General features: G+C 51.3%; 8 protein-coding genes across 8 annotated transcripts; 2 read left to right on the forward strand and 6 right to left on the reverse strand.

The window, feature by feature from the left end:
* Positions 1–561: 561 nt before the first annotated feature.
* On the reverse strand, positions 562–4,901 carry T310_3903 (Histone deacetylase HosB; the record flags this gene model as incomplete). The annotated part of the gene is made up of 4 exons (XM_013473171.1): positions 562–4,060; positions 4,147–4,390; positions 4,524–4,545; positions 4,638–4,901. 4 exons carry the CDS (start codon positions 4,899–4,901, stop codon positions 562–564), a joined length of 4,029 nt encoding a protein of 1,342 aa, XP_013328625.1.
* Positions 4,902–5,656: 755 nt separating this feature from the next.
* T310_3904 (uncharacterized protein) lies at positions 5,657–6,459 on the reverse strand (the record flags this gene model as incomplete). Its single annotated transcript, XM_013473172.1, has 3 exons — positions 5,657–5,959; positions 5,998–6,071; positions 6,393–6,459. 3 exons carry the CDS (start codon positions 6,457–6,459, stop codon positions 5,657–5,659), a joined length of 444 nt encoding a protein of 147 aa, XP_013328626.1.
* Positions 6,460–7,806: 1,347 nt separating this feature from the next.
* On the forward strand, positions 7,807–8,790 carry T310_3905 (Alanine racemase family protein; the record flags this gene model as incomplete). The annotated part of the gene is made up of 1 exon (XM_013473173.1): positions 7,807–8,790. The coding sequence occupies one exon, from the start codon at positions 7,807–7,809 to the stop codon at positions 8,788–8,790; it is 984 nt and encodes a 327-aa protein (XP_013328627.1).
* Positions 8,791–9,602: 812 nt separating this feature from the next.
* T310_3906 (AP-2 adaptor complex subunit alpha) lies at positions 9,603–12,594 on the reverse strand (the record flags this gene model as incomplete). The annotated part of the gene is made up of 4 exons (XM_013473174.1): positions 9,603–9,710; positions 9,773–11,691; positions 11,749–12,083; positions 12,143–12,594. 4 exons carry the CDS (start codon positions 12,592–12,594, stop codon positions 9,603–9,605), a joined length of 2,814 nt encoding a protein of 937 aa, XP_013328628.1.
* Positions 12,595–13,410: 816 nt separating this feature from the next.
* T310_3907 (Copper resistance protein Crd2) lies at positions 13,411–13,878 on the reverse strand (the record flags this gene model as incomplete). The annotated part of the gene is made up of 3 exons (XM_013473175.1): positions 13,411–13,502; positions 13,562–13,657; positions 13,728–13,878. 3 exons carry the CDS (start codon positions 13,876–13,878, stop codon positions 13,411–13,413), a joined length of 339 nt encoding a protein of 112 aa, XP_013328629.1.
* Positions 13,879–14,144: 266 nt separating this feature from the next.
* On the forward strand, positions 14,145–14,996 carry T310_3908 (uncharacterized protein; the record flags this gene model as incomplete). The annotated part of the gene is made up of 4 exons (XM_013473176.1): positions 14,145–14,300; positions 14,540–14,623; positions 14,662–14,704; positions 14,953–14,996. The coding sequence occupies 4 exons, from the start codon at positions 14,145–14,147 to the stop codon at positions 14,994–14,996; spliced, it is 327 nt and encodes a 108-aa protein (XP_013328630.1).
* Positions 14,997–15,299: 303 nt separating this feature from the next.
* T310_3909 (Homeobox transcription factor) lies at positions 15,300–17,204 on the reverse strand (the record flags this gene model as incomplete). Its single annotated transcript, XM_013473177.1, has 3 exons — positions 15,300–15,643; positions 15,715–16,364; positions 16,612–17,204. The coding sequence occupies 3 exons, from the start codon at positions 17,202–17,204 to the stop codon at positions 15,300–15,302; spliced, it is 1,587 nt and encodes a 528-aa protein (XP_013328631.1).
* Positions 17,205–22,644: 5,440 nt separating this feature from the next.
* On the reverse strand, positions 22,645–24,212 carry T310_3910 (THO complex subunit Tho1; the record flags this gene model as incomplete). Its single annotated transcript, XM_013473178.1, has 4 exons — positions 22,645–23,023; positions 23,074–23,387; positions 23,447–23,596; positions 23,652–24,212. The coding sequence occupies 4 exons, from the start codon at positions 24,210–24,212 to the stop codon at positions 22,645–22,647; spliced, it is 1,404 nt and encodes a 467-aa protein (XP_013328632.1).
* Between the last annotated feature and the right edge of the window lie 844 nt (positions 24,213–25,056).

Raw genomic sequence — 25,056 nt, forward strand, 5'->3', positions numbered from 1 at the left:
TCAAAACCAGAAAAAGAAGAGAAAAAAACATTACATCAAAACAGATAATAATCACTCTCACAAGAGAAGACAGCCGCTCTGCTCAGCTGCAAACGATATTATCTTGCAATAGCAGTGGTAAGTGGTAGTTGAAAAAGAAAATAAAAGGGGAAGGAAAAGGAAAACACGAAAACTCCAGATAAATCAACTCCAAACCCAAATTCCGAATTTACTCCGTACAAGCACCGTCAAAGTCCCAAGTCCCAACCTGTACCGATGCCAATTCTGTACTGTACTGTACATGTGCTGTGGGGTATATTGACAGAACAAGCCAACGGCCAGTGAACCAACCAGCAACAAGTACGGATATCAAGAGAAAAAGAAAAGGGAAAGCGAAAAGAAGGAAAGGAAAAGTAAGGGGGGGAATAAAAAGAAAGAGGATTCGATCAGTAGTCAGGAGCATTCTTGAACAATGCCGCCTCCCACTAGCCGAGCAAGAATGCTGGACTTAGGCGGTCTCAGGGAAAGCTATTGCCTGGCCTACTGCTCTTCCGGCTTCTTGAGGTTCAGGCACATGGCATGTTAACCCTGCTGAGAACCTGGCTGGTCACCCGATGCGAATGGAATCTGGCTGGTAGACGTAAAGACTGGCAAATTAGCCGCTGCGACAGACGCTGTTGGAGGCTGAACAGTGATCTGAGGATGCGCCGTCTGAGCAGATTCTGGAGTGAGTGGCGGAGATATGACCGCGCCAGTCTGTTGAACAGCGGCGGGAATCTCATTGGAGTCTGCAGACTTCATTTCACCTCCTGAAGTGACTGAGATGGATGGAGAGACAGGTCCAGCACCGTCAACCTGTGGGCTGGACAGCGGCGAGATTTCTGCTTTGGGGACTGGCACGTCAACTTTGACCCCATTTGGATGATCTGAGGTTGCCGATTGAGACGCTGGTTCGTTTGGACTAGCTGCAGGCCGAGAGTTCTTTGCAGAAGCCTTGGGATCTGCAGCTTTCGTCGGTTTTGTGGCTGCCGGTTTTCTACTGGCAACCTTCTTTGGTTCCTCGCCAGTTTTCTTCCGCGCTTCAGCAGCCTTCTTCTCGCGGATTGCGTTCTCTTCCGGCGATGGAACTTTGAGCTTGATGGTGAGCTTTTTCACACCCGCGGTCAGGCTGTCTATATCCTGATCCTTGTTTCCATTCTCCGTCGCTCCTGTCTGTGTAGACTGGGCAACCTCTCCATTCTGCGATCCTTCACTCGTGGAAGATGCGGGGATAGTGTTCAAATACGAGGATGGCACCTTTGGAACCGGCGGCGCTTTCCTCGGGCTGGCAGCTCGTTTTGACGTCGAACCGCGAGAAGCGCTGGTAGCTCGGGACTTTCTGACAACCACCCCTCCAGAAGGATGCGTGCCTGCTGCTGTGGCAGGCCGAGAACTGGCCCTGGTAGGTGACTTCCTGCCAGCCTGTGTTTGAGCATCACCGGCGTCAGAAATCACACTAGGAGAGGCACTCTGCCTTCGTCTAGAGTCCTTCGCGGAACCCACTCCGAGCGTTGGGTCTGGTAGATCATTCACAGACGCAATGGTCGTTCTGCGACTGCTTCGAGAAGACGGCCGTCGTGGCGTCTCGAGTTTTGCCGTGCTAGACAAAGATGGCTTGGGCTTCCTCTCTCGAAGCTGCATGCGCTTTTCATCAGCGGCCGCACGGGTTCCTGACTGTTCAGCGCTCATAACTCGTTCTCGACGTGCGCGAGACGCTTCCGCGTTCAGGTCTTCCGGCGTGCAACTTGTAGTCTGACGATCCGTGGGAATCAGGGCTTTGAACAATTCATGAGCGGCAGTCGCCCAGTCCACCTCGGGGAGCGGTGGAGGGACATATGCATCCGTGCTTGGCGAACTCATTAACTTTCGCTCCTTTACCGGCGTAACCACCTTAGCGGCAGATGACTGGGTCGGGGCGAAAAATGTCGGACCAGTTTTCTCGCGGGGCTTCTTTGCAGGCGGAGGTGGTGGAGGATTGGCCAAAGTCTCCAGTTCCTCCAACAATTCACGGTTCCACCATTCCGTGTCAAAGACAACGGCTCTGCTGTCCTCCTGAGCCAGGGACATCCTGTCATCCGCATCACTGTTCCATCCCAAGCGCCCGATCATCTCAGAGGCCAGACGACTTTGTTGGTCCGCGTTCTGCGCCTGAATAGTGCTCCGTGTGTCTGCGAGGCCCGAAAGATGGCTGAGAACACCACTGGTCAAGGCTCGATCGCTATAGCCTCCCTCGAGCACACTGATAATTCTCCCATCCGTACCAGTTCCTTCCTCTTCGGCCAGTTGAACGACATCGGCAGTAAAGCGAGCGTAGAAGTCCGTGGGCACGTTCACTTTGTGCCGTTGCATCCCCACTCCTTCCCACTCACTTGCGTCGAAGCCGGCCGAGATAAAGATGGCTGCCTTTGGTGGTGGCGAGCCTTCCGAGTCACGCAAGCGATCTGTGTGGAAGCGCAGGAATTTGCGGGCTTTGTCAAGCAAGACAGTATACTTGCTGTTGTAGAGCTTCCAGAACTCTTCCGGGGTCTTCCAAGGCTCCAGGTGAACGTTCCAGATCGATTGCCCATGGGCGTTATCAATGCAGACGCTGGCATTACGAACTTTATCCTCTTCCCCCATTTCACAAGGGAACGAGTTGATATCATGTAGACTGTAGTATCCGATGGCGGTCTTCTTGTGAGGGGCTGCATTCTTCGCAGCGGAATAGGCGCGCTTATTCTGCTCCCAAGCAATGGCCTGCGACCCGTCACCATGGTGGAGATCGAAGTCAATGATAGCGGCGTGGGTCAGCCCATGCGTCATGGCCGCATGTGCGATGCCGACGTGGACATTATTCAGCCAGCAGAAGCCCGACGGGTGGCTCGAGGAGCAGTGGTGTCCCGGCGGACGGATGCAGACGAACGCCCGCTGGATTGAATTCGGGGCGAAGACCGCATCTACAGCCTCACACACACCGCCCAAGGCGCCCTCAAAGGCATTAAGGGACTCTGAGCAGAGATAAAGATCGCCCTCGTGGAACTTGGGAGCGTTGGCAGCATCATCCTTCCCCGAACTACGCGGACGAACAAGCTCCTTGCCGTTCAATGCCAGACGGGATTCTGCAGCGTCGCACATAGCCTTCAGATCGTCCATCCACTTGGCCCCGTGAACATGGGTCACGGCCGGAGAGTTCAGCGGCACTGAGCGCGATGTCTTGCGGATCTGGAACGGCGGGGGAGGCAGGAGATCAATCTCGAGATCGGGATGCGGGGCGAACGCTGCGCCGGCATGTCTCTTCCCGACACGCACATATGCGGTGGAGAGGCCGAGGATGCTGGCGCGCAGCCGTTCGGGGCGCTCGACAATCGTGCTCAGAGCAGCTTTGGAGGTCCGAGGGCGCGAGAATCGATGTCCATAGCAGGCGTCCTGGATAACGACGAGGGTCTTGGATTGCAAGTCGACCGTTTCGTGCAATCGGATCTCCTTCTTGAAGTGCTCCGCCGCGATGGACGAGGCTGTCGGCGCTGCTGCCTCGACGGGCGTTTCGAGAGGGCTTTTGGGCGACCACATTGACGTTGGGGTGGGAGAAGCCAGATGGTTGTAGGAAGAGCGCCGGGACAAACTGGGGCGGGGACCACCACTGTGGTCATTCATGCTGGTGCTGACCGATCGCAAAGAGCTTGAAGACAGACGTTTCTGCAAGCTGGGCGTCGAGACTCTCCGCTCGTCCCTCAGAGAGACTGAACTAGGCGTCCTCCGGGGCGCTGGAGTTCTCGACGGGACGGGCGTCGCAGACGAAGAGACATGTCGCGCGCGCGAGGGCGCTCGAGAGGGCACCCTCTCGGGAGGAGCACTGGGTGACAGAGTGGGAGACGAGGCTGGAAGTGGGGTGCCATTGGCTGTCGCAAGAGAAAGACGATTGAAATTGTCGGAGAGCTCCGTGGCTACGTTAAGGGGCAGGCGTTCCTCAGGCGAGCGTGGAGCGTAGCCAGACATGCTGGACGCATTGTCTTGCTGACCGGCGTCAGCCATGACTGCTAGGTCAGCCGTCCTGAGGAGCAATCTGCAAGTCTGGTCGCAGTTTTCGATGTTTGGCAGCAGAACAAGGATGCATGCAGCACGGACAATTCGAGTAATATTGCTCCGTACTTTGTTTTATTTATTTGCCTTAGAAGTTTATGGCAGACGCGGTCGCGTTGTGGAGCAGCAACTGCCCCACGCGCTAGTCCCGACATGGCTAGCGTCGTCGCCGCAGTGGAGCTCCGCGCTAGCTTAGCCGGTATGCTTACATAAGCAGGCATAGAATGATAAAACAGCGACTGGCCAGATGATGGATTGTTTCGAGATATAGAACAGTAGATATGCACTTCCCACTGTTTCGTCTGGACGAAAACTAGGAATAAATAGATAGCAATGCAGATATCAGATTCAAATCAGAAAAACAAAGCACCGATCAAGTCCACCCAGGACAACTACGTCAAGAGTATATGGCCCAAGATAAAAAAAACACTCCGAAGACGCCTCACTCCCCGCCCCTCGTTCAAAGATCTATCCATCCATCCATTCATCCAGAAGAACTAGATCGCAGTTGACAGCTATGCTGTCGATGTCACATCCGACTTTTCCGTCTTGGGAAATACTGACCATCTCCGGCGGATGCGATTCGACCCATTGGTGTCCGTCGAATTCTTGTTCTTCTTCTTGTCCAGCTTGCGCTGCTTCCTCCTCGCTTTGGCCTCGGTCTCCCAGCCTGTGGTGGCATGGCGTCGACAGTAGCATTGCATGCGGACCGTCTCACTGGCCACAGTGGTGCAACTCCCACCGGCAACGCCATTGCAGGCGATGTGCACCTCGCTCTCATGACATTGACACCATTCGTACAGCGTGAGAAGACTTCGGCACATGATGACGATTATTCTGAATGATTATTCAGAATTATTGGTGGTTGATTTGTCCCTTAGTTCCCGGTGAATTCCTCCGTGCTGGTCCGAGCTTCCGTTTTCGGAAATTGAGCATCGACAACTCGCAATTTTCGCCCGCAGTCACCAGTGACTGTCAGCGTGGTCAGGAATTTCTCGTCGGAAGATTGTGTTCTTGATTCGCGTGATCAGACGCAAGGGGGAGATCGACAGGAATTGAAGACGAGATTGGTGGTGCCTGCACCACTCGAATATTAATTATGTAAGTTGATTGGTATGTGGTAGCAACAAATGCGTCAAGCTATAGGTATCTCGTTGTTTCATAAGAGAGGAGGTGAGAGAAACAAAAGGCGGAGCGTGATATTAATATTGATATTGAACTCCAACGATTCTCCTACAAAGAAAGCAGACGGGATGAGCCTTTTCCTTTTGTATGTCCCCGCCATGGTCGTCGTCATCCTCACTCGCCCTGCTGCGGTACCAATCTGGTTCACGGTCGATGGGTACCTAGATGTCACCTAAGAAGAACGCATCGCTATGACCTCATCAGATCCGATGTGGGGTGTTGCCTGCGTCGTAAACTTATGGATGAGGGCGTCATGATCGCAAACGGCAGATCGATCGTGGTGGGTCAACTCGCAAACCTCCCCGACCGAAGGAATGGGACAGCGACAATCCCATTCCGGCTCGTTCCCTTCCATCCTGTCGGACGAGAGATAAGTCCATCGAGCCTAGATCGATCAAGCGCTTTGTGATAGTCCAGATACGGGAGTTGGAAGAAAGTCGTGTCGTGCAAGTTTTGGATGCCAAGCCGTAGGCTTCAGCGGTGATCTCGTGATCTCGTCCATATGCAGCACATGCGAGTCTATTCCGTACAGAAAGAAAACCATTTTGCGGATAATATCGTTCTTTCTTCTTTCTCTTTCTCCTTCTTTCTTTCTTCTTGCCAGTAAAGCACTGTCTAGTCTGGCGTGGTTAGCACCGTGGAAATTCTCTTGACTCGTCATCATCGACAATGATGAGTGGGATCCCCTTGCAATGACCTAATAGACTAATATCTATATTTCTTCTGTTGACATACGGAGTAATCTTGCATAATATCATCCCACTCTTTTAGTCGACCATTGTTCAGGATTTTCTTTGTAGTCTTTATAGCTAAATTCCATTAAATTTTCCCATTATGTCAAGCAGAAAGCACCAACACTGTTAGAAATCTAAAATGGGACGTCTCCTCTAAGTTGTTTAATCCGCTATAATATAGCTCATTGATTTAGAAAAAAAAAACCTTGAGTCCGGTGATAATCGAACTATTCTCACCGTGGAAACTCGACTTCCAGGCTATCTATCTATATATGACATTCAGCCACAACTTTATAAGCATTAATTACAATGGTACTGAGCACGCTCAAACTTTTATCTGCTCTAACATATCCGATATGTCTAGGGAATCATTGGGATACACATTCCCGGTCATACATATCTCTAAAATCACTGTATTCAAGTCCTTAACTAAAGAGAGAGACGAACGAAAGAACAGGTCCATGTTCATATATGGAAATGAAACCAGAGGGGTGCTCTGTTACAGAAAATTGAGTCAGCTGCGGGATACGTAAGCCGTCTATCCCAGATATTACTCCCTATGCAGGCCAAGCTTTTCTGCTGTAATAAAATCTGATTGGATTTGGACATGGGCCTTTTAATAAGAGAAGAGTAATCAGCATGCATCTAGAACAGCAGATAGAGTGCTTCCACACTGTTTCACTATTTTATCCTTGAACAGGACTTACATTATGCCCCGTCGAGAACATGGTTCAAAGAAGCAGGGAAACTTGAGGCAAATGGATGTGAAAATTCAAGTTCACCTTACATTGAGGTCATCCAAACCAACTAATAGGCATCATCTTATTATTCATCATATATTAATAGAGGAAGTATGACACTTGCTTCCCGGGTATCTATTTACCATTCTCCAAGATACAGTTAAGATGATAAAGGATATTATTTGGTCAATTTTTTTCTTTGTACCTAGCCTAGTCTCGTTAACTTACATTATTCAAGTCTGATTATTGGTCGGAAAATTAAGGACAAGGATGAAAGTGAATGAATATCCCTAGATCGCCACGGATTGATGTTCGTCAAAGTAAAAAAATAAATTGTGTATGTTTTCGTGATGATCGCTCTAGAGACAATCGATTCGATAGATGTCGTTGGTATGTCCGTACATATGCAGGATTCTAGAGGTATAAAGCAGAGTGGAGGTTTTCTGGAGGTGGTAAAATGATAATAAACGTGCAGAGAAGGATAGGAGATTAAAAAAAAAGAGGACATGAAACATGGTAAATCTCGTCATATATGTATATATTTCCCAGATAGATGCATCAAGCAAGGAAGCAAACAAACAAAGAGACAGACAGACAACACTCTGCCAAAACTCGTCAATCAATTAGGTCAAAGAATAAAGAAAGGCAGATAAATTATAACAATGGATACACATGCATGTAGCTATAGTAGTACAGTAGTAGTACAGTACATACATTGAGGTAAGGTAGGAGTTATCTATTATATAGTATAGTAAAATATATATTTCGAAATTATTCTAAAGCAATTATTTTTATTTTAGTACTGAGTAGGAAACTTCCTGCCCATTGGATTTGCGAGACAAGTTCCCCTACCCCAGCTTAGCTAACGTTAATCTGCTTCCCCGCCTTCTAGGAACTTCTCTCCAATTCCCGGTCACCAACCAAATACTCCGCAACAGTCCTGCACAGCCAGAGTGAGTGGAGCTGAACTGCACAAAATTATTATTCCCCTTTTTTTCTTATAATTTTTAATTGTATTACCCCAGAAGAAGATCCTCGTTGTGCTCGACTGATCGACCCTCCTCCGAGCGATGACCTCGACCGAGGAGTCATCATCACTCAACGATAATCACCCCTCTTCCTCCACCGCCGCTGACCCTGACACAACGAATACCACCTCTGATACCACGCCGACTTCCTCTGCTGAAACAATGACATTAGCATCACCCGCTCGCACCGCTACGCTCCTCGCCAACCTCTCCTCCGTCACATCCCGCATCGCCGCGGCGTCCGCCAAGTCGCCCGTCAGTCGGACCAAACCCGTCCGCCTGGTCGCCGTGTCCAAGCTGAAACCTGCCTCGGACATTCTCGCCTTATACAACGCGCCGTCGTCGCCCGTCGGCGATGGTGATGGTGATAGCAGCAGTGCTGCTGGTGTCGGCCCCCAGCTGCACTTCGGCGAGAACTACCTCCAGGAACTGCTCGAGAAGTCGCGCATCCTGCCCGCGGGCATCCGGTGGCATTTCATCGGCGGGCTGCAGTCGAACAAGTGCGTGTCGTTGGCGCGGGACGTGCGGGGGCTGTGGGCCGTCGAGAGTGTTGATACAGAGAAGAAGGCGAGCTTGCTGGACAGAGGGTGGGGGGAGCGCAAGCAAAGACAGCAGCAAGACGACGACGACGTGGAGGAGAAACTCCGCGTCTTCGTGCAGGTGAATACCTCTGGCGAGGAGAACAAGGCTGGCGTAGAGCCGGCCAATGCGCCCGCGCTGTGTCGCTTTGTGCGCGAGAAATGCCCGCGTCTGCACTTGCAGGGGCTGATGACGATCGGGGCGATTGCGCGGTCTAAAGCCACGACGCCGGAGACGGAAAATGAGGATTTCGTCTGTCTGCGGCAGACGCGCGATGCGGTTATCAAGGAGCTCGGGCTGGAAGGGGATGAGGCGGCGTCGTTCGAGCTGAGCATGGGCATGAGCTCCGATTTCGAGGGCGCGATTATGCTGGGCAGCGACGAAGTGCGCGTGGGCACGACCATCTTTGGCGAACGACCGCCGAAATCCCAGGCAAAGATTGTGTGAAAACAATTCGACGGGCTGGTACCTCCACAGGTAGATACCTATGGAGTATCTCTCTCCATCCTATGCTATGCTATGCCTCTAGTATAATTACAAGCCCGACGCTCCCTGCCCTGACCGTCGTCTGACCGTGTTATCCTTTCGAGCCTTCCTAATTAATAAATACACATACATCCTGCATTGACCTTAGATAGAAGGAAACCAAAGAGAGAAGCGGGAAGAAAAAGAGAAAAAAAGGGGCCGCTTTAATTGACATGCCATGCCATGCCAGCCTGCCTGGGATAACAGGCAGAAGGAAAGAAAACAAAGACGAAGAGACGAGAAGACAACAGAAAGAAAAACGAGGAATATGTATGTATGTTTATGTACATTACATAAATACACTGTACTGCACTGACTGCACACTGCATCTGGCGCAACCCATTATGACGAATGATATAATGAATAATGGAAAAAAAAAGTCAAAATAGAAAAATAAACTAGAATAACAAGAAAATGTTATAAGAATAAAACAGAAAATCCAAAAGCAAGAAGGGGTAAAAAGAGAAGCGAAAAGAATAAGAGAAAAAAAAATCGCTATCGCTATCAATCATCTTCCAAGAACGATAATATAATCAGCAGGAAGAACAAAATGAAGAGTTCTGGGTCTGTCCAGTCCAGTCCAGTCAATTCAATTCAAAAAAGAAGTTGTGATCGACCAACCCATCAATCGATCGTGTCTTTCTTTTTTTTCCAGCCCCTTTCGCTCAAATTATTAAACGGCATTTTTACACCTTTTTGCTTTCTATGCGACCAACTGCGATATGGGTATCGTCTCATCGATCACTGTCCATGGTCGTACCTTGGGACAGTTTCTGCTCCATCTGGCGGACTAGCGCCTGGGGGACGTGCTCCTGCGTCGCCCGGATCGTGATGCGGTACATCTGTAGCGTCATTATCAGTCAGACTGTTCTTAAGAGTCTTCCCTTGTTGACCGGCAACTTACATTCTTCTCATAATTCGGCTCCAGCCGTAGCAAACAGCCGGTCTTGCCTCCCTGCGCCTGGTAGACGGCGCATCCAACGACGTTCTTCGGGTTGGGATCAACCCCATTCAGGATCTTCCACCGGAACCCGTCTACTATCCTCCGCGTAAACGTCTCGTTGATGGTCCGTCCTTTAGCTGTAACGCCAAATGTCTTCTGAGCTTCCAACGGCGGTCCACCGATCTGTCTCCATCGCTTGAAGAAATCCTCCACCGACAGCTCCGACGGGTCCATGTATCGGTGCATCAGAATCGGCAGCTGCAGCGTATATGCCTGCAGGGCGCCGGCAAGATACGATATCCTGATGGTCGGCGCATCCGAAAAAGCGCCGTTAGCTTCAAAAAACAGTGTCTGCTGTGTCTGACCCGCCGGCGGGACCATCGAATCCGGCAGGCTCTTCGTGTCAATCTTCAGGTTCGGATGGGACCGGTTGTCCAGAGTCGTCGTAAACGATCCGATCGAAAATGACGCTTTATTCGTGAAATAGAGTTTGACAACACCCAGGTGCGCGCGGTACTCGGACCGCAGGCCCACCTGGATCTGGGCATCTTCGAAGAGGACGCCTTCGTCAGCAAAGTACAGCCGGTTGTATCCAATCTCCCAGTCGGGGCTCAGGTGGGCGGCGCTGGCGAGGTTGGGCGCCGCCGGTTCGCTGCTCCCGGTCAGATCAAGTCCTGCAAGATCTTCCGAGGCAGAGCCCTTGACTGCGCCATTCGTGCCGTTAGTGCCCCCATTGACAATAGTCGTGAATGACCGCTTCAGGCCGGTATTCTGTGCCATCATGATCTCTTTCTGGTCCTTGTTGGCATCCTTGCCTCCCACGACCCATGTCTTCTTGTCACTTGTGCCAGCGGTCTTCTGGTGCAGGCGGGACAGCAAGGCCGACGCCCTCTCCGAGAACGGCGGCATCTCATCGCAAACCGTTCGAAGGAGATCGTCCGTCGGTAGCGTCGCCAGCTTGAGGTACTCAAACGCTCTTTGCTGCAACTCGGGATCCGGGGAGTGGCTGTAGAGACGGAACATCTGCAGAAGCTGGGGCTTTATCTCAGGGAAGAGGTTCACGAACTTGATGAACGCGGAAAGAATCATGGCTCGCGTATTGTCAGAACACGAAAACATCTTGGACTGCAGAGCCAGGAATTGCTCAATCGGACTGCAGCCCTTGTTATCTGCGATCAGATGGCCAAATTCGCCCAATATATAACTGCCGATCTTGATCAGGCTGTCATGGCAGTCGCCCTTGAGATATTGGAGGAGGTGGTCTGCAGCATAGGCCTGGAGTTCTTCGTTGTTGGTGACGATCTGAATCACCCGTTGCCACACCTCGTCGCTAACATGGTCGCCCCCCAAGGCAAGGAGTCTCAAAGACGTATCGATGTACCATCGAGCATCGGTGGCATATTTCTCCGCCAGGATGGCAATCTTCAAGACCATCTCCTCCCGGATGGCATAGTCTGCTGACTGTAGATACGAAAGCAGTTCAGCCACGATCGGCCGCGCATTGGTCGTGTCACACATGCTATAGATTAGATCAAGACCCTTGCGCCGGACACTGATGTCACGATCTCTCAGCGAGCCGAGAATGAAGGACTGGTGTTTCTTGATGGGATCCAGGGTCTCAGCCCTGGCGGCGAAGTGTGTCATAGCCTCGAGTCCGAGGTACCGAACGTTGGTCTCACGCGACTGAATAAATTTCCCAAGTCGGGCAGAGATTTGCATCATGAGATCGTGTTCCGTATCAAGGTGAATCAGAAGATTGATGGCTTCAAAAAGAACGGCGTTTTGGGCATTGTTCTGTTGGACATTCTTGGGCGTGTCCATCGCATTATGCATGATCTGCTGAAGCGATTCCCGGATGAGTTGTCGAACATGCGTATCCTCTTTGACAGTGTTAGCTCATAGTCAGAATCGGTGGAACATGCTTTGGATGTGCATACCAGAGGGCGGGTAATACTGCAGAAGCCGAAGCAGTTTCACTTGAAGCCACGGGCACGGAACGCGATAGTAGAAATAGTCAGCAGGCACCTCATTGTCCACCACGATCTTCTTTAGCCGCTGGGCGGCTTTGACATAGCTGCCCTTGTATTGCTCTGGGTTGGCCTGGACCAATGCCATAACAAGCGAGGTGACAGATAATGTGACTCCCAGGTCAGGATCGTCCATGAGGGAGATAATTCGCTCTGCCCACTCCTGCTGCACGATGCTGGGGTGTTTGCGATAGAGACGGAGAAGAGTCAACGCGGCCTTTTTCTTGACGAATGACTTGGAAGTCCTACGCGAGGTGATATTGTCAGGGGCAGTTTGTAACCAACAGGTCGGAATGGGACTTACGGAGCGATCAAAAGTCGATGCACGTCCGCACCTAGGGCTTCACCCATCTCGCGGCCTCCGACATTGGCCACCGCATGCAGCGCCAGGCAGTTATTCAGCTCATTCATATCGAGCAAGTCCTTCCGGATACTGTTGACAACCAGGTGGAGGAGCTCATGTTGCTCGTGGAGGAACAGGGTGACGGCCAGGTATCCAATCTGCTTTTCGGAATAGTTCTTGGCCGAGATCAGGTTGACGGCCTCGAGGTGACCGAAATCCACATCGTAACCCTGGATGTAGACGTACAGCAGCTTGCAGACGTATTTTTTTTTCTGGTAGCCGTTCAGATTCCCGTCCTTGAACTTCTGCCGGATATTGGCCAGTTCCTTGTTGATCCTCTTCTCCTCGAGTTCCCTCGCCCTGGCATTGCGCAGGTCCGCAATGAATTGGACCAAGCCTCGCATCGACGACATCTTGTTGGTTTCCCAAAAACAAGCCCCCCTCGACCTTCGACGTGGTGGTGTTCAGGAAACAACCGCTCTTCCTATGGGGAAAGCAGCAGGGCATCCAGCAAAACCATAGCTCTCAACCAAAATGCGCGTATCGTGTGCCCAGCATCGCGTGGGCGTGGCGGCAAAGGGAAAATCTCGACGATGCTGGACCGGAGATGACGTGAAAGGGGCTTGATTGATTATACTATCCGGGACGATCAGGCAGGGTGGAGACGGGGCAATTCCATTGGAAACTCCGATCGAGACGGCGCCTAATCTGGTCTGGTCTGAGTCAAAAAAGAAGAATATCGCGCAGAACAGGGCACGACGGTGAGGCACACGTCCACGATGCCAACCCAACTCGTGATGATGCCGGGCAGGACTGTGCTCCGCCCAGGTAAACCGCGGCGAGTGCTCACAGCTCGTTGGCTGGCGGCTTTGCTGACGACGATCAGCTTAGGCCGAACTCGGTTAGCGCCGCGGACTTAACGGCGGCCCGGGAAGAACATTGATGCGGCCCGCATGAGACACGTGACGCAAGAAGTATTTCGAGCTTATTTCACTAGGACCTACATGGTATGCATCTTCTGTTCATGACGTTGTACATGTGCTTATACAGTATAGAAGACATATGTATTTACTACAGTACAGGTAACAAAATGCAAAAACGAACCGAATACCCGCACCTCCAAAACTCCAAAAATCCCAGCCCATTCAAAACATACTTTCATGAATCATGAAGGTAGAGAAAGAAAGAAATGAAGAAAAGCAATTGTCGAAATCTGACAGACTCCCAGCTCACGCCTTGCCAGTGAAATCCGTCTCAAAGGCATCATAAACGGCATTGGCAGCAGAGTCCACGGCATCGGCCTTTTCGCATGTGCAGGATCCTGTGCAGGAGACAAGATTAACATTGATAATAATCGAGATAAGCAGGGATAGAACTTACCAGCAGGTCTGCTTCCACACGGGCAAGCCTCGCCCGTCACAGGCCGGTTTTCAGTCACTGCCCGCTCGCATGTGCACTGTCCAGCGGGACGCATTCCTAGAGTGAAGATATCCAGTCAGCAGCCATCATGAAAGCTGAGAGAAGAAATTAAAGGAGAGAAACGTACTGCACGAGCACTTCGGCCCCGTGATAGGAGTAGTATTCTTTCCGCAATTGCATGCGTCGGCCGCTTCCTTGCCGCATGCGCACCTGGCCTGAGCGGCGCAGACGCAGCCACCGTCCTGAGAAATACGGCAGCAGGTCGAAGGACGGACCATTGTGACGGGTGTATATCTCAATTGGGGAGAATATCAAGTGGTTGATAAAAGCTCAATGGCCAACTATACTCCGAGTTTCGTGGAAACGGAGGAGTTCAATTCCAAAGCGCTCCCTGATCTAGCAAATTTGAAAGACTGGCACTGACTGGCACTGACACTGATGAAGAAGAAGAGAATTGATCAAGACCACACTACATCCTTATATACCTCTATACCTGAAGCCCCCAGTCAAAAGAACAGTTGAACACCTACCCAAATCGGCAAATATGGAAGATCTGCTTCCAAGGGCCAAGGCCGCAGACTTGCATCCGTTGTCGTCGGATTACCAACATCTGCGTCGTGATTGGTTAGCGGAAACGCCACCCGCATCAAAACATTTTGCTGATTGGTGGAAGGCTGTCTGTATTGGATATAGGAACGCTGTGAGTGGTCAGCGCGAGTGAATGAGTGAGTAATACATTATCGCTTTCGGTCGAATCGATAGATCGATCGATCCAATCTCGATGTAGAGAATTCGGATGACACCTGCCTATGGCTGTGTGCTTATTATTCCTGTTTCTTGTGTGGTTCGTTCGCGGACTTGAGGAATTTAGCCAAGGTTCAGTGGAGAATAAATAAGACTCCGTATGGCTTCAAAGGATACATTATTCCATAGTCATAGCCGTACAACCCAGCTGTTGGTCATGAGGAGGAGGATGATTTCATTCAAACCAAAAAAAATTCCACAAAGCGATCCGAAATACATGTATGTACATTTCTGGGAGTAATCTAAATAATGTACAGTACATACGTTTCATGCTGAATACACCGTACAGAGACTGTAACAGTATGTACAGCATGTCTGACCTGATAGGTAACAGTTTGAACATCCAATCTATTTTCTATATGATTAACTAACATCATCTTGCAATCCCCAACAAGCAAAAAAAGGCAATTCATTCAAACACAATTCGCGATGACGAGATTGGATAGATGAGATTGGATATATAATGGTTATCTGTCAGCAGGCTCAACAAACTCTAGTCAGTTTCATGAACTATATAATCAATATAATAATACAACTGTTCGAAACAGCGAAGCGAAACGAAATAAACTCCCCAAGACATGCGGCATGCTGATGAAAACCGAAGACCGAAGACTTAGTGAAAAGAAAAGAATTTATCTTAAGCGATTTGAGAGGAAGAAGGGTGTTAAATAAAAAAAAGAAAAGAAAAGAACACAAAAAAGGTGACCTCAATTCTCCAGCACTAACGCAGGCTTGAGAAGAGAACCATCCGAATAATTCGATATGGTAGAGAAAATGGTTGCACCCTGTCTTTTATTTTTATTCAGCTTTATGTGTTTTTTAAAAAAAAAGTCCATAACACAACATCACATCCCACGATGACCGCTGAATCACGCATGAACCAGACGAAGCTGTGCTACGTCGCCCCCTGTGGATGCGGAATTGAGGGTTTTCCCAATTCACCGTTGGCCGGATATTGCAAACCATTGCTCGGTGATTCGTACTCTCCATCCGAGCGCAGGTATGACGTCGGCAGACTCATGGCAGACGAGTTATCTTGCGTGTATGGATAGAATGAATCGAGATTAAATGGCGGGGTGTATGGAGAAACTTGATAGTCTTGCGACAGGGGAAGTTGTGCGGTCTGCAGGGCAGGGATCTGCCGGTAACTCGGTCCTACAGGAAATCCACTGCGCGAGTCCTCCGATGTCTGCTGGATTCGTGGAAATGGAGGTGCCTGGCTGTTCGGTAACTGCTCATCTACACGTTCATCAGTATACAAGGGATCACCTGATAATTAGGACAATCAGGGGAAGGAAATCAAGGCCTACTCTGATAGATAGGTCGCATAGACCCAGTATCCGTCCCGGTCTGTGAGACCGGGCTCTGAAGAGGTTGAGCGATGCCCGGTACTGAACTACCAACATTTTCGTGTAGCGTGCCTCCAGCGTATGGAAGGTCAGCTCGCAGTGGGAAACTCAGCGAGTCTGCTCTTGAACGCGAATCCGGTGTCTGCAACTGTAACCTCTGCATTGGATGCCAGGTATGATGATAGGCCGCGGAGAAACTGTGAGATCGAGGCAACGTGCCGGGAGTCCGATGATCTGCCCCAGCGAGGCTGGCGCTTGGGGCAGAGATAGCTGTTCTGTTACTTGTCGTAGAGGTTGGGGAAAGATTCTCGGATGGTGCACCGGAAGTCGGCGAAACGATATAACTCCCGTACGCAGATGTCGCGCTCGATGGTGAGATCGGGTAGTCATCGCCACTTCCTCTCTTGACGGTATTAACAACCAAAGGCTTTGGCTCACCGTTCCCTGCGAATGACGATCGATGCGTCCGTGGAGAGGTAAGAGGAGTCCCAGACGTCCGGCCACCGTAAGGTTGATGCAGCACCTGGGTCATGTCGAAGTTATCGGGAAGTGCTCTGGACTTGAGCATTCTCTCTCGGTCTTGACTCGTAAGACGCTTTAACTTTGCTCGCCTGAATTGACACGTTAGGCTCTGCTTTTATGGATGGAAAATTCACCTCGTCACCTGTTTTGAAACCACACCTGGACTTGACGAGGGCTCAATCCAGGTATTTCCTTCGACAGTCTCTCCCGTTGTGCGGCATCTGGATGTGCTTGCTTGGTGAACTCGCTCATCAGAAAGCGAGTCTGGCTGTGAGTGAGACTGTGTCTATCAGCTTTGATTCACAGTGATCTCGCTTTATGTAGTCGACAACCTACCGAAATCGCTTCGTTTTCTTCTTCTCTGAGCTCTGTTCAGAGGCGGACTTCGTCTGTCCACCCTCCGCAGAGGTATCTGCTTCATCTACCGGGCTGACGACCTCAGCGGCATCTTCGATGTGCTCTTCGCCAAAAGCATCCGGATCGTTTCCTCCAATTGAATTGAATCTCTTCTGCAGCCCCGGGCTCGGTGAGTCCGACTTGGAAGTACTGGCGATGTTGGGATCGCTGCGATTCCACTCCTGAAGTCTCCTTTTGTTGCAAGTTTCACCCGTTGTACGCTGGTTGACCTCTTTGTCCCCTGGGAAGGATTTTGGGGACTGAAGATACTCCTGATGGCCTAGATTAGATGTAAAGGGGATGTTCTCTTGGGACTTGAAAGCTGATGATAAGTCTGTTTCGGGTCGACTCGCTTCGCCATTCGTTCCGGGATCTACTGTCGAGAAAGGCGCAGCAGCAGGTACAAACGTCATATTATCTTTTCCGTCTTGTCCGCTTCGCCAATATGGAGCGGCTGTGTAGTTCGAGGTCGAGGGCGTGAGGGGTGAGACTGGAGGCGACGAATCTGAAATCAAACGGTAGATATCGGCCATCGATCTTTCAAGAAGCTGCCGTCCACTTGCTGTACATTTCGTATGGGGACAGAATTCTTCTGCGATATCGGAAACGGCTTAGGATGAAGATTGACTGGGTGCCAAAGACAAGCCTAAGGCGAAGCAGCAGCGGATCTCTCAGAGCCAGAGAAACTGGGTACGGTTTCCCAAGGCGTGATCGCGGCCAAGCAGCCACTGATAGGTGGAGGACGGTGTTGGTGCAAGTCGACCAGGGCAGCGCTGGCAGAAAGATGGACTTGCAGGGTGACGATCGGCCTTGGGCGTGCAGCTCCTTGGTTACCTTCCAGCCAGGATCAGCACAGAGATGCTACCGGTGAAATGCTACCACGAACTACCCTTGGAAAACAACTTCCCGTAAGAAAGGACTGATGTCATCGGAAACAAAGTGGCTGTCCGTCAGCATACAGGGACACAGCTCCTTGGGGGAACAGAATAAGATGGGCAAGAAAGGGAAGGGTGCCGCCGCCATACACCGTCACCGGCGACTTAGAGGGGTCTAACGCATGGGTATGACGAAATCAGGACAGGTGCGGACTAGGCTGGAGGCAAAGGAACATGGTGGACATGACGATCAACCGCTGCCTACCTTATTTTCTCGAACTTAGCTTCACGTGGCTGGAAGAATACGGTTGTGGTGGATAAGATGAGCTAACATCGGGGCCCAGCGGAGTGATATCGATTGGAGCTCTGCTACGGCGAGATACCGGACGTGTTCTCTTAAAGTAGATAGGCTGACAACAACACTAGAAGGCGCCGGGGGCCTCAGAAGTTGTAGCTTGGACTTAGGGTGACAGAAGATAATATCACTAGCAGAGGGATACGGCTTGATCCATCACTGGTATTTACCAGCTTTAGGCAAGTAGAAGTGCACTGCAATTGAAGAATAGAAGAGGACCAGCCAACAATCAAGGAACGAAAGAAGGAGAAGGAAAAAAATAGATAGAAGACGATGCCACTGGGTGCTTTAGAGGCGCGTTCTCAGAAAAGGACAAAGGAAGTCTGTGCTCCTGATTCTCTAATCAGTCGTGCTGGCGAATATCTAGATGTGCCAAAAGCAACAGACAATATCGAGGGCGACTTAGGAGCATTTGCATCCTTCGAAACCCCCCGATCCTGGTGGAGCGGAACGCCCTAGAAGCTGGCTGGATGGCTAGCTACAGCCTGCTTGGGCCCCAGGTTTGAACGATTGCCACAGACGGAATGGATGTCTCGCCCCAGTGTGTCGCTTTCATGCTTATTTTAGTCCACCCACCGGGTCCCATAACGGGTTCCATCCTGCGTGGTACGAAGCGGTGCGACTACCAACTGTGAACAGTCCACGATTTGAGAAACATGCACGGAAAGGACTAGAGACATGAACTGCCATGCATTCGAGAGTAACTCTAGGTCAGCTTCTGACCAGGGCACGGCGCCAACTGCCCCTCAGCGTAAAACCCTTGGTCAAGACACAGATCCCGTACTATGCGATATCTGACTAGCCCGCCTACCCTTGTCATGAGCACAGACGACAGAGGCTCGGAGCTGGAGAAGAGCACCATGTGGTTGAAGCACCCGCATGGTCAGTAGTGCGTTGGCTCCATAAGCCTTGAAACGTCTGGGCTGTCGATCAACTTTAGAGACGGGAACGACCATTCACGGTCTTGCCCACCATTCCGATGGCCCCAAACCATGGCTGCGATGGTGGTGGACAAGCAACCACTCGGAAAAGGCCGATCGCGAGGCGAGGAACAGGCTAACCTCTCAACGGCGGCAGATCACATCTCTCCAGGGCCGACCAGGGTTCAGTTGTACGCCCACCCATGTGGATGCTCCTGTCATTCATCGATCCGATCCGGTATTTCCAATTCAGAACCACCAGCCGCAGGAATCCCCCGGAGACAAGATCATTCGTGATATGAGTCAGACACGACAACCGGGGACCGACAGTCAGACACAGTCATTTGCAGTGGGGCACATAGTAAGTGACTCCAAGCGTTGCCGGTGACCAACTTCTAGGGTCGCCAGAGAACACGGGAAGAGAATGGGAAATTTAGTGGGGTAGGAAAGGATTTGGGTCTGCCTGCTTCACCTTGCCTTGGAACCTAAAGGCTGAGAGAGTGGCAGTGACATCGCCGCAGAAGAAAAAGAGAGACAGGCCAGACTGCAGTGGCGCTGGTGCATACACCCTCATCCGACACCAACGTTGAACCACCCCTCACCCCCAATAAATCTCGTCAGGTGGGCCTTGGAAAAGACCAGAAGGAAGCTCACTATCTGCCAACCGACCATAGGCTTGTGTCGCATTAGAACAGGCCGGCGCATACGATTTTATACGCAGGAATCCCGGGAACGTGATATGAGGCCCGATCGGTCAGTTAGTGATGTATGCTAGTGGCTACTTGTCAGCTTTAGAGATGTCATCATCAAGGAATACTCCGTAGTCAAGACTCAGAACACTCGGGACCCGCTGAAGCACGGACGGGATAGCTTCCAGCGACGGCACCGTTGCTCTGCCACTAGAGTGTTGGTCCGAACGTCCAAAGTAAAGGCGGCCCAAACCATGGGCAAATTCGGGCAGTGACAAGGGGCGGTGGATACCTGCCGCTAGATCGATTTGACTTCTGCTGGGAATTGTCACGATGCGGATCTGATAATAGTGATAACCGGGAAATCACCGGCGGCTGAGTTGTGACTAGTGTCCCTCCCTGGAATAAATGGTCGCGGTAGTAAACAAGACGAGGGCATGGGCGAGGGATCTGCTATTCAATGATTGGTGAGAAGAAGGCAATTGTTCAGCTTCGTCACATTTGGTCACAAAGGCAACCATCATAGGAGTTAAGGTTTAACCTGCTGATGGACTGTTGGTCTGTTGCCGTGTCCTCTGTACAGTACTCCATACAGTCTGCAACTGCAAGCCTCTTAGTCTTAGCAAGGGACAGATCTTTGCAAGCCGGTTCCGATCCCGCTGCAGGGGTTACTGTTCCCGCGAGTCGCGAAGCTGCGATGACATTTAGAACGGGGACGCCGAGTGACGGGATGCAGATTAAGCGTCTAGTAGTAGTCTCTATCAAAGAAGATATCCACCAGCTTGAAACTTGAGCGGCTGCTTAACTGCTGAGGTTCAGAGTTCAGACAGTCCCTGCGCGGCACTGGGACCCCCCTGCGGATACCGTCTCAGCGCCAGGTCATTGGCGAGCCGGTGACTGGCCTGGTCAAATCGTGCCGAGTCCTGGGGGAATCAGGTCAAGGCATTAAACATAACAGGCTGGATGCATGACGCGTTACCGGGGTGGGCGGGGAATATCGGGAGTCGGGCCTCGGTACAGAGTAGCAGCGACAGTGTAGATCCAACTCCAAGAACAGCGCCAGTGTGATGTGTGAGAAACCACGGATCATGGTTGACAAGAAACGGTTCTCGCGAGTCTGGAAGAGAGTGTGCGCGAGCGTTCAGGACGCGCCGATTGGCACCATGGAGCTCGGCTCCGACGGACAGGCCATCTGTCGCCCCGCGTGCAGCGCTGTCACAGCCGTGCCCCTTCATTTTACTGCTGCCATCTAAACTCTGCTCCTCCACGTGTGATTTGCGGAGGTGTGACGCCAACGACGGCCCCCCAGTGGGCGTGTTTGCGGGCGGAGGGCGTTCCGGACGCTTTCGCCGGACGTTCGATCGCTCTAACTCGCGCCATTTGGGGTCCACCGCGCCGGTCGAAGCCTGGATGGCGCCTGGCCAAGCACCTAGAAGCGGCCGTCGTCGACGCCAGCAACGCTATCTTTGCTGCTGAAATTGCTCCGATGATCGATCGCATGTGGTGGACGCGATTATAACCCTGGGCATGGTTTCGGTCATTTTAGTCCAGCAATAGCAGTAGGCACCAGCAAATGTCAGCAGCAATGTCAGCGTCGCAAATGAAACAGGCCTGGCAGGACAAATCTCTGATCTCAACAGCAATCCATCCTTGTTCAGACGCACGTGTAGTTCGCTTCTCTTCTGTGAGCTTACTCCGTACTGTACAGCCCGTCGACGGATGCATAGGCGCCGTCCCAGATCACGGCCTGTTTACTTCTCGAAAGTTTGGGTCGGTTTCCGGGAACTAGCCGGCATTATCGGGATGTTAGCCATGGTTCAGTCTGGACTTGGACGAGGAGGAAACGTACCCATTCCTGACGAAGTACACGACCGGTGCCTGAATGAACGTCCCTAATGACCATTGTTCTCGCCCCTATCTCTGTCGTTGTCCCGCTCGATGCTCTCGCACTTCGTGTATTATACTCCGGATATGCCGACTGTTAGACTGCTGGATGGAGCTTCCCGAGAGGTTGATCTGTCTGCCAAGGCTGTCGGGCCATAGTGGATCGCGACAGGGGTCTGACTCGAAGGTTCTGGCCGAGTCTGATACGTATGGCGAACTGGAGAGGGGATAAATAATCCGAGCCCATGAAACGGGCCGGAGGTTGGCGTCTCCAGCGTCGCTGCAAGGGTGGAGGCGTCTCGAGGCAGCATGGGACGTGTCTGATTGGAGCGCCTGCAGAGGCCTTGAGAACTGGACTGCCTGCCTGGTCGACTGCAGCCCGCACAGACGTGCATCGTCCTGTGCAGTTGTTCCTCCAGTGCTGTGCCATACGGAGAATTCTTCCTGCGCCGGCCGGCCGTCACGTCGTCTGCGGGATAAGCCGAACGACAGTCGTGGATTTATGGTAACTCCGAATGGATAACGCGTTGGCGGAGAGTTGAAGCCTGAGAATCGAGAACAGCTCTAATTGCAGCTAAGCACGACTCGCAGTCCCTTGAAACAAGAGTCGAATAAGAATGCCTGCCCAGCCAGGTAATCATCGACCCTGCCGGCAACGCGCGTCCCCTGCAATTTCCCGGCTTAAAGTTACAGCTGTGCGGCTGCCCGGCGGACCGACTGAGTGCCCGCTGCGGGTGTTTCGCTGCCTTGACAGATGGCATGCAGTACAGGGTCTTGGCTTCCATTACCGTATCGTCTTTGCACACTGCGTGCATTCTATGATACACTACTGTACAGTACATGACTTCATAAACGATCAAGAATGACAATCATTGCCGTAGCCTGCTGTCCTCCGTAATAGGTCCTGCTCATTTCCTCATCTCTGCCCCTCGATGGACCGGTAGACCTGGTGTCGGCCTCAGGGCAACAAATCTGATGTCATTGGCGCGTGTATCTTGTTATCCCGTGTCTTCAAATAATACAGACAGCCACTGCGAAAGTGGCAATGGTGGTTCCAAAACTATCCAGTGACTCCTCATTCCGAAAAAGCGCCTGTATGCACCCGTGAGCTCCCGACATGCTCTTCTGATTTGGAATCATAATGTAGGTTGTTCGCATGCGCCAAGTGTTATCCGTCCCCAGCTGCACCAGGCAGCATTGGACTCAGATCTTCGACAAAGAGACGTTTCTGCAAGACAATGGGGATGCCACTATGAGGCAGTGGCTTCGGTAGGTGGCTGTTCTGCCTCCCGTGGAGTTGCATCATTGGTCTCTTTCTGAGAGTCCGCCGGACGATCTTTCTCGTCGGGGTTTTCCGTATTCTGGGGGGTTTTGTCCGCATCCGTTGATGCTTTCTTAGCCTCTTCGGGTGGCTGGGGGCTCTCAAACAGCACCTTGAGATTATTGCCATCCTCAATCTTATCGAAGAGACCGAGCTTGCTTTTAGCTGTAAGCCGTAATGTTCGCCACACCTTACTAGCCTTCGCCCTCATCGCATCGTCCTTTTCTTCCTTCGTCTTGGCCATGTCGATATCGAAATCATCATCAACAATACCCATCATGTATGAGTCAGGAGCAGGCGTTCTAAATCTGGTCGACAATCAGTCAATGCTCCTCATGCAGAACACACATGTCCTTACCGATCCGGATCCTTCAAGCGTTCGAGACTGGCACCATTTTCCGCGTCAGAGAGGAATTTCAGATCGAGAGAACCCATTGGGGAAGGCCGGAGACGTTTGCTGGAAAAGACTTTAGTGGCGTTTTCCCGTGCATCGAGATAGTCTTCCAACGAAACCGCTGGCCGTTCGATGGGTGGACAATTCTCGACCTTCCAGCGAACCCAGTTTTTGTCTCTCGAGAGAACGGTATCAACCATGCGGTAGTAAAACTTGCCCTCGAGGCCTTGTTGAAGGTATTCTGCAATTGCATCCCTGGTTTGTGCTGCCCATTTGGCCTACACAGCATGAGAAATTGTCCCAATCAAAATGGAAGGCAGAAGGGGAGATCTCTTACATCCTCCTCGCTCGCAACGTAATTGTAAACTACAGCTCTGTTTATTGTCTTCGGTAACCTCGACCTGGCCTTGGGTGTAAGAGAGAGGATAAAGTCCAAGAGTATCAACGCCTGTACTAGAACATGGCGTCTGAAGGCAATATCGTTAACCTGCATTAATGTAGGGTCAGTGTAGTTCAAAAGAATTGTGGCAAGTGGGCATTACCTCTAGATCAAACAGCTCCCGGCTAGTCAAGTACTTAGGGTTGAAGGTGCTTGAAATTTCGGCACCATCGCCAGTTCGCTTGCGTTTCACCCCTCTGCGAACCTCATCTGGAGTCTTCGCAGCGCTTCGAGTGTCAAGATCAGTATTGATGAGCTTAAAAGTCGACAGGGTCGCTTCGAGACCGCTCTTGAATGACGCAAAATGCTGAGAGTCGAAGAGCTTCGTTGGTGAGGAGAAATATGCTTGCAACCCCCAGAATATCGGATACAGAGCGTCCAGATCAATACTTTTCTCCTTCTCTGCGTCCTTATTGTCTGACACGACAACTTCCGGAGGCTTCGGTGCCTCTTCCGTCGACTGATCCCCATCAAGCTTTTGGTCGTCGACAGGTTTCTCAGCCTCCGATTCTGCAGGTGCTTCATTTGCACCAGTCGTATCAGTTTCCATTTCATCATGTTTTTGTTTCTTCGGGATTTCGTCAAAGGTGGTGACGTTCTCCGTGTGAAATTCTCCTCGGAGGTTGACGGAGCTCTTGTCGCCAAGTGGGAAGCTCTGGAACATGTAAATGAAGACTCTTCCACAGAAAACCGTGTCCTCGGCCCTGGAAAGTCGTCGAAGCAGTTCATTGCAAGAACGGAGAATGATCAAGCTCTTCTGCTTGAAGTGTTTCTATGGTGATGTCAGTCGACCTGTCGAGAGACGAAAGCGCACAGCGTAGACGTACCGCTGTATTTATTTCTCTTCGCGACTCAAGGTAGTCAAACACCTTTCGGCAGCCCTCGATTGTCTGACTGTCAAGAAGCTCCTCAATAAGCCAGAAAATAAGGCCAGGTTCGCATTGTTCTAAGAGGCAAATCACGTCAGATTCTGCACATAAACAGATGCAGGTGACACCAACCGTTGTCAGAGAAGATCGAGACGATGTCCAAGAGATTCCATATGTTCGTAAACGCAGGGTCGTCGATCGAGGTTGTGGCCTTCACACCATTAGCGACAAGGTTGAGGGCCGATGGACAAGATGCGCAAGGCGGTGTAACTCACAAGTAGCTCGTAAAATTTCTCCCTGAAAGCCGTTTCCACAGCAGCATAGTTTGCTTGCTGATTCTGCTCCGTCTCTGTATCTCCCTCCGGTCGGGGTATGTGCCATATCGCCCCTCCGAGGTCTGCCTCTGTCAAAGGCGGCTCGATCTGCTTCTCCGGCTTGACCTCAGCAGCTTTCGCTAGGAGATCGTTGACGAGCTGCCTGTAGGCTTTCACCGACTCGACGTCTGCGTCCGACATTGCTGCGACACAGTGGTTGCGACAGTTCAGGATGACATGGCGGTTGCAGGGAGATGGAATCGCGAGAAAGAGGCGACAAAGCAGCTGGTCAATAGAGCATGTTCACTGGTTCGCTCTGCACCAA

This window comes from Rasamsonia emersonii, assembly GCF_000968595.1.
Source record: "Rasamsonia emersonii CBS 393.64 chromosome Unknown ctg1118621760090, whole genome shotgun sequence".
Lineage (NCBI taxonomy): Eukaryota > Fungi > Ascomycota > Eurotiomycetes > Eurotiales > Trichocomaceae > Rasamsonia > Rasamsonia emersonii.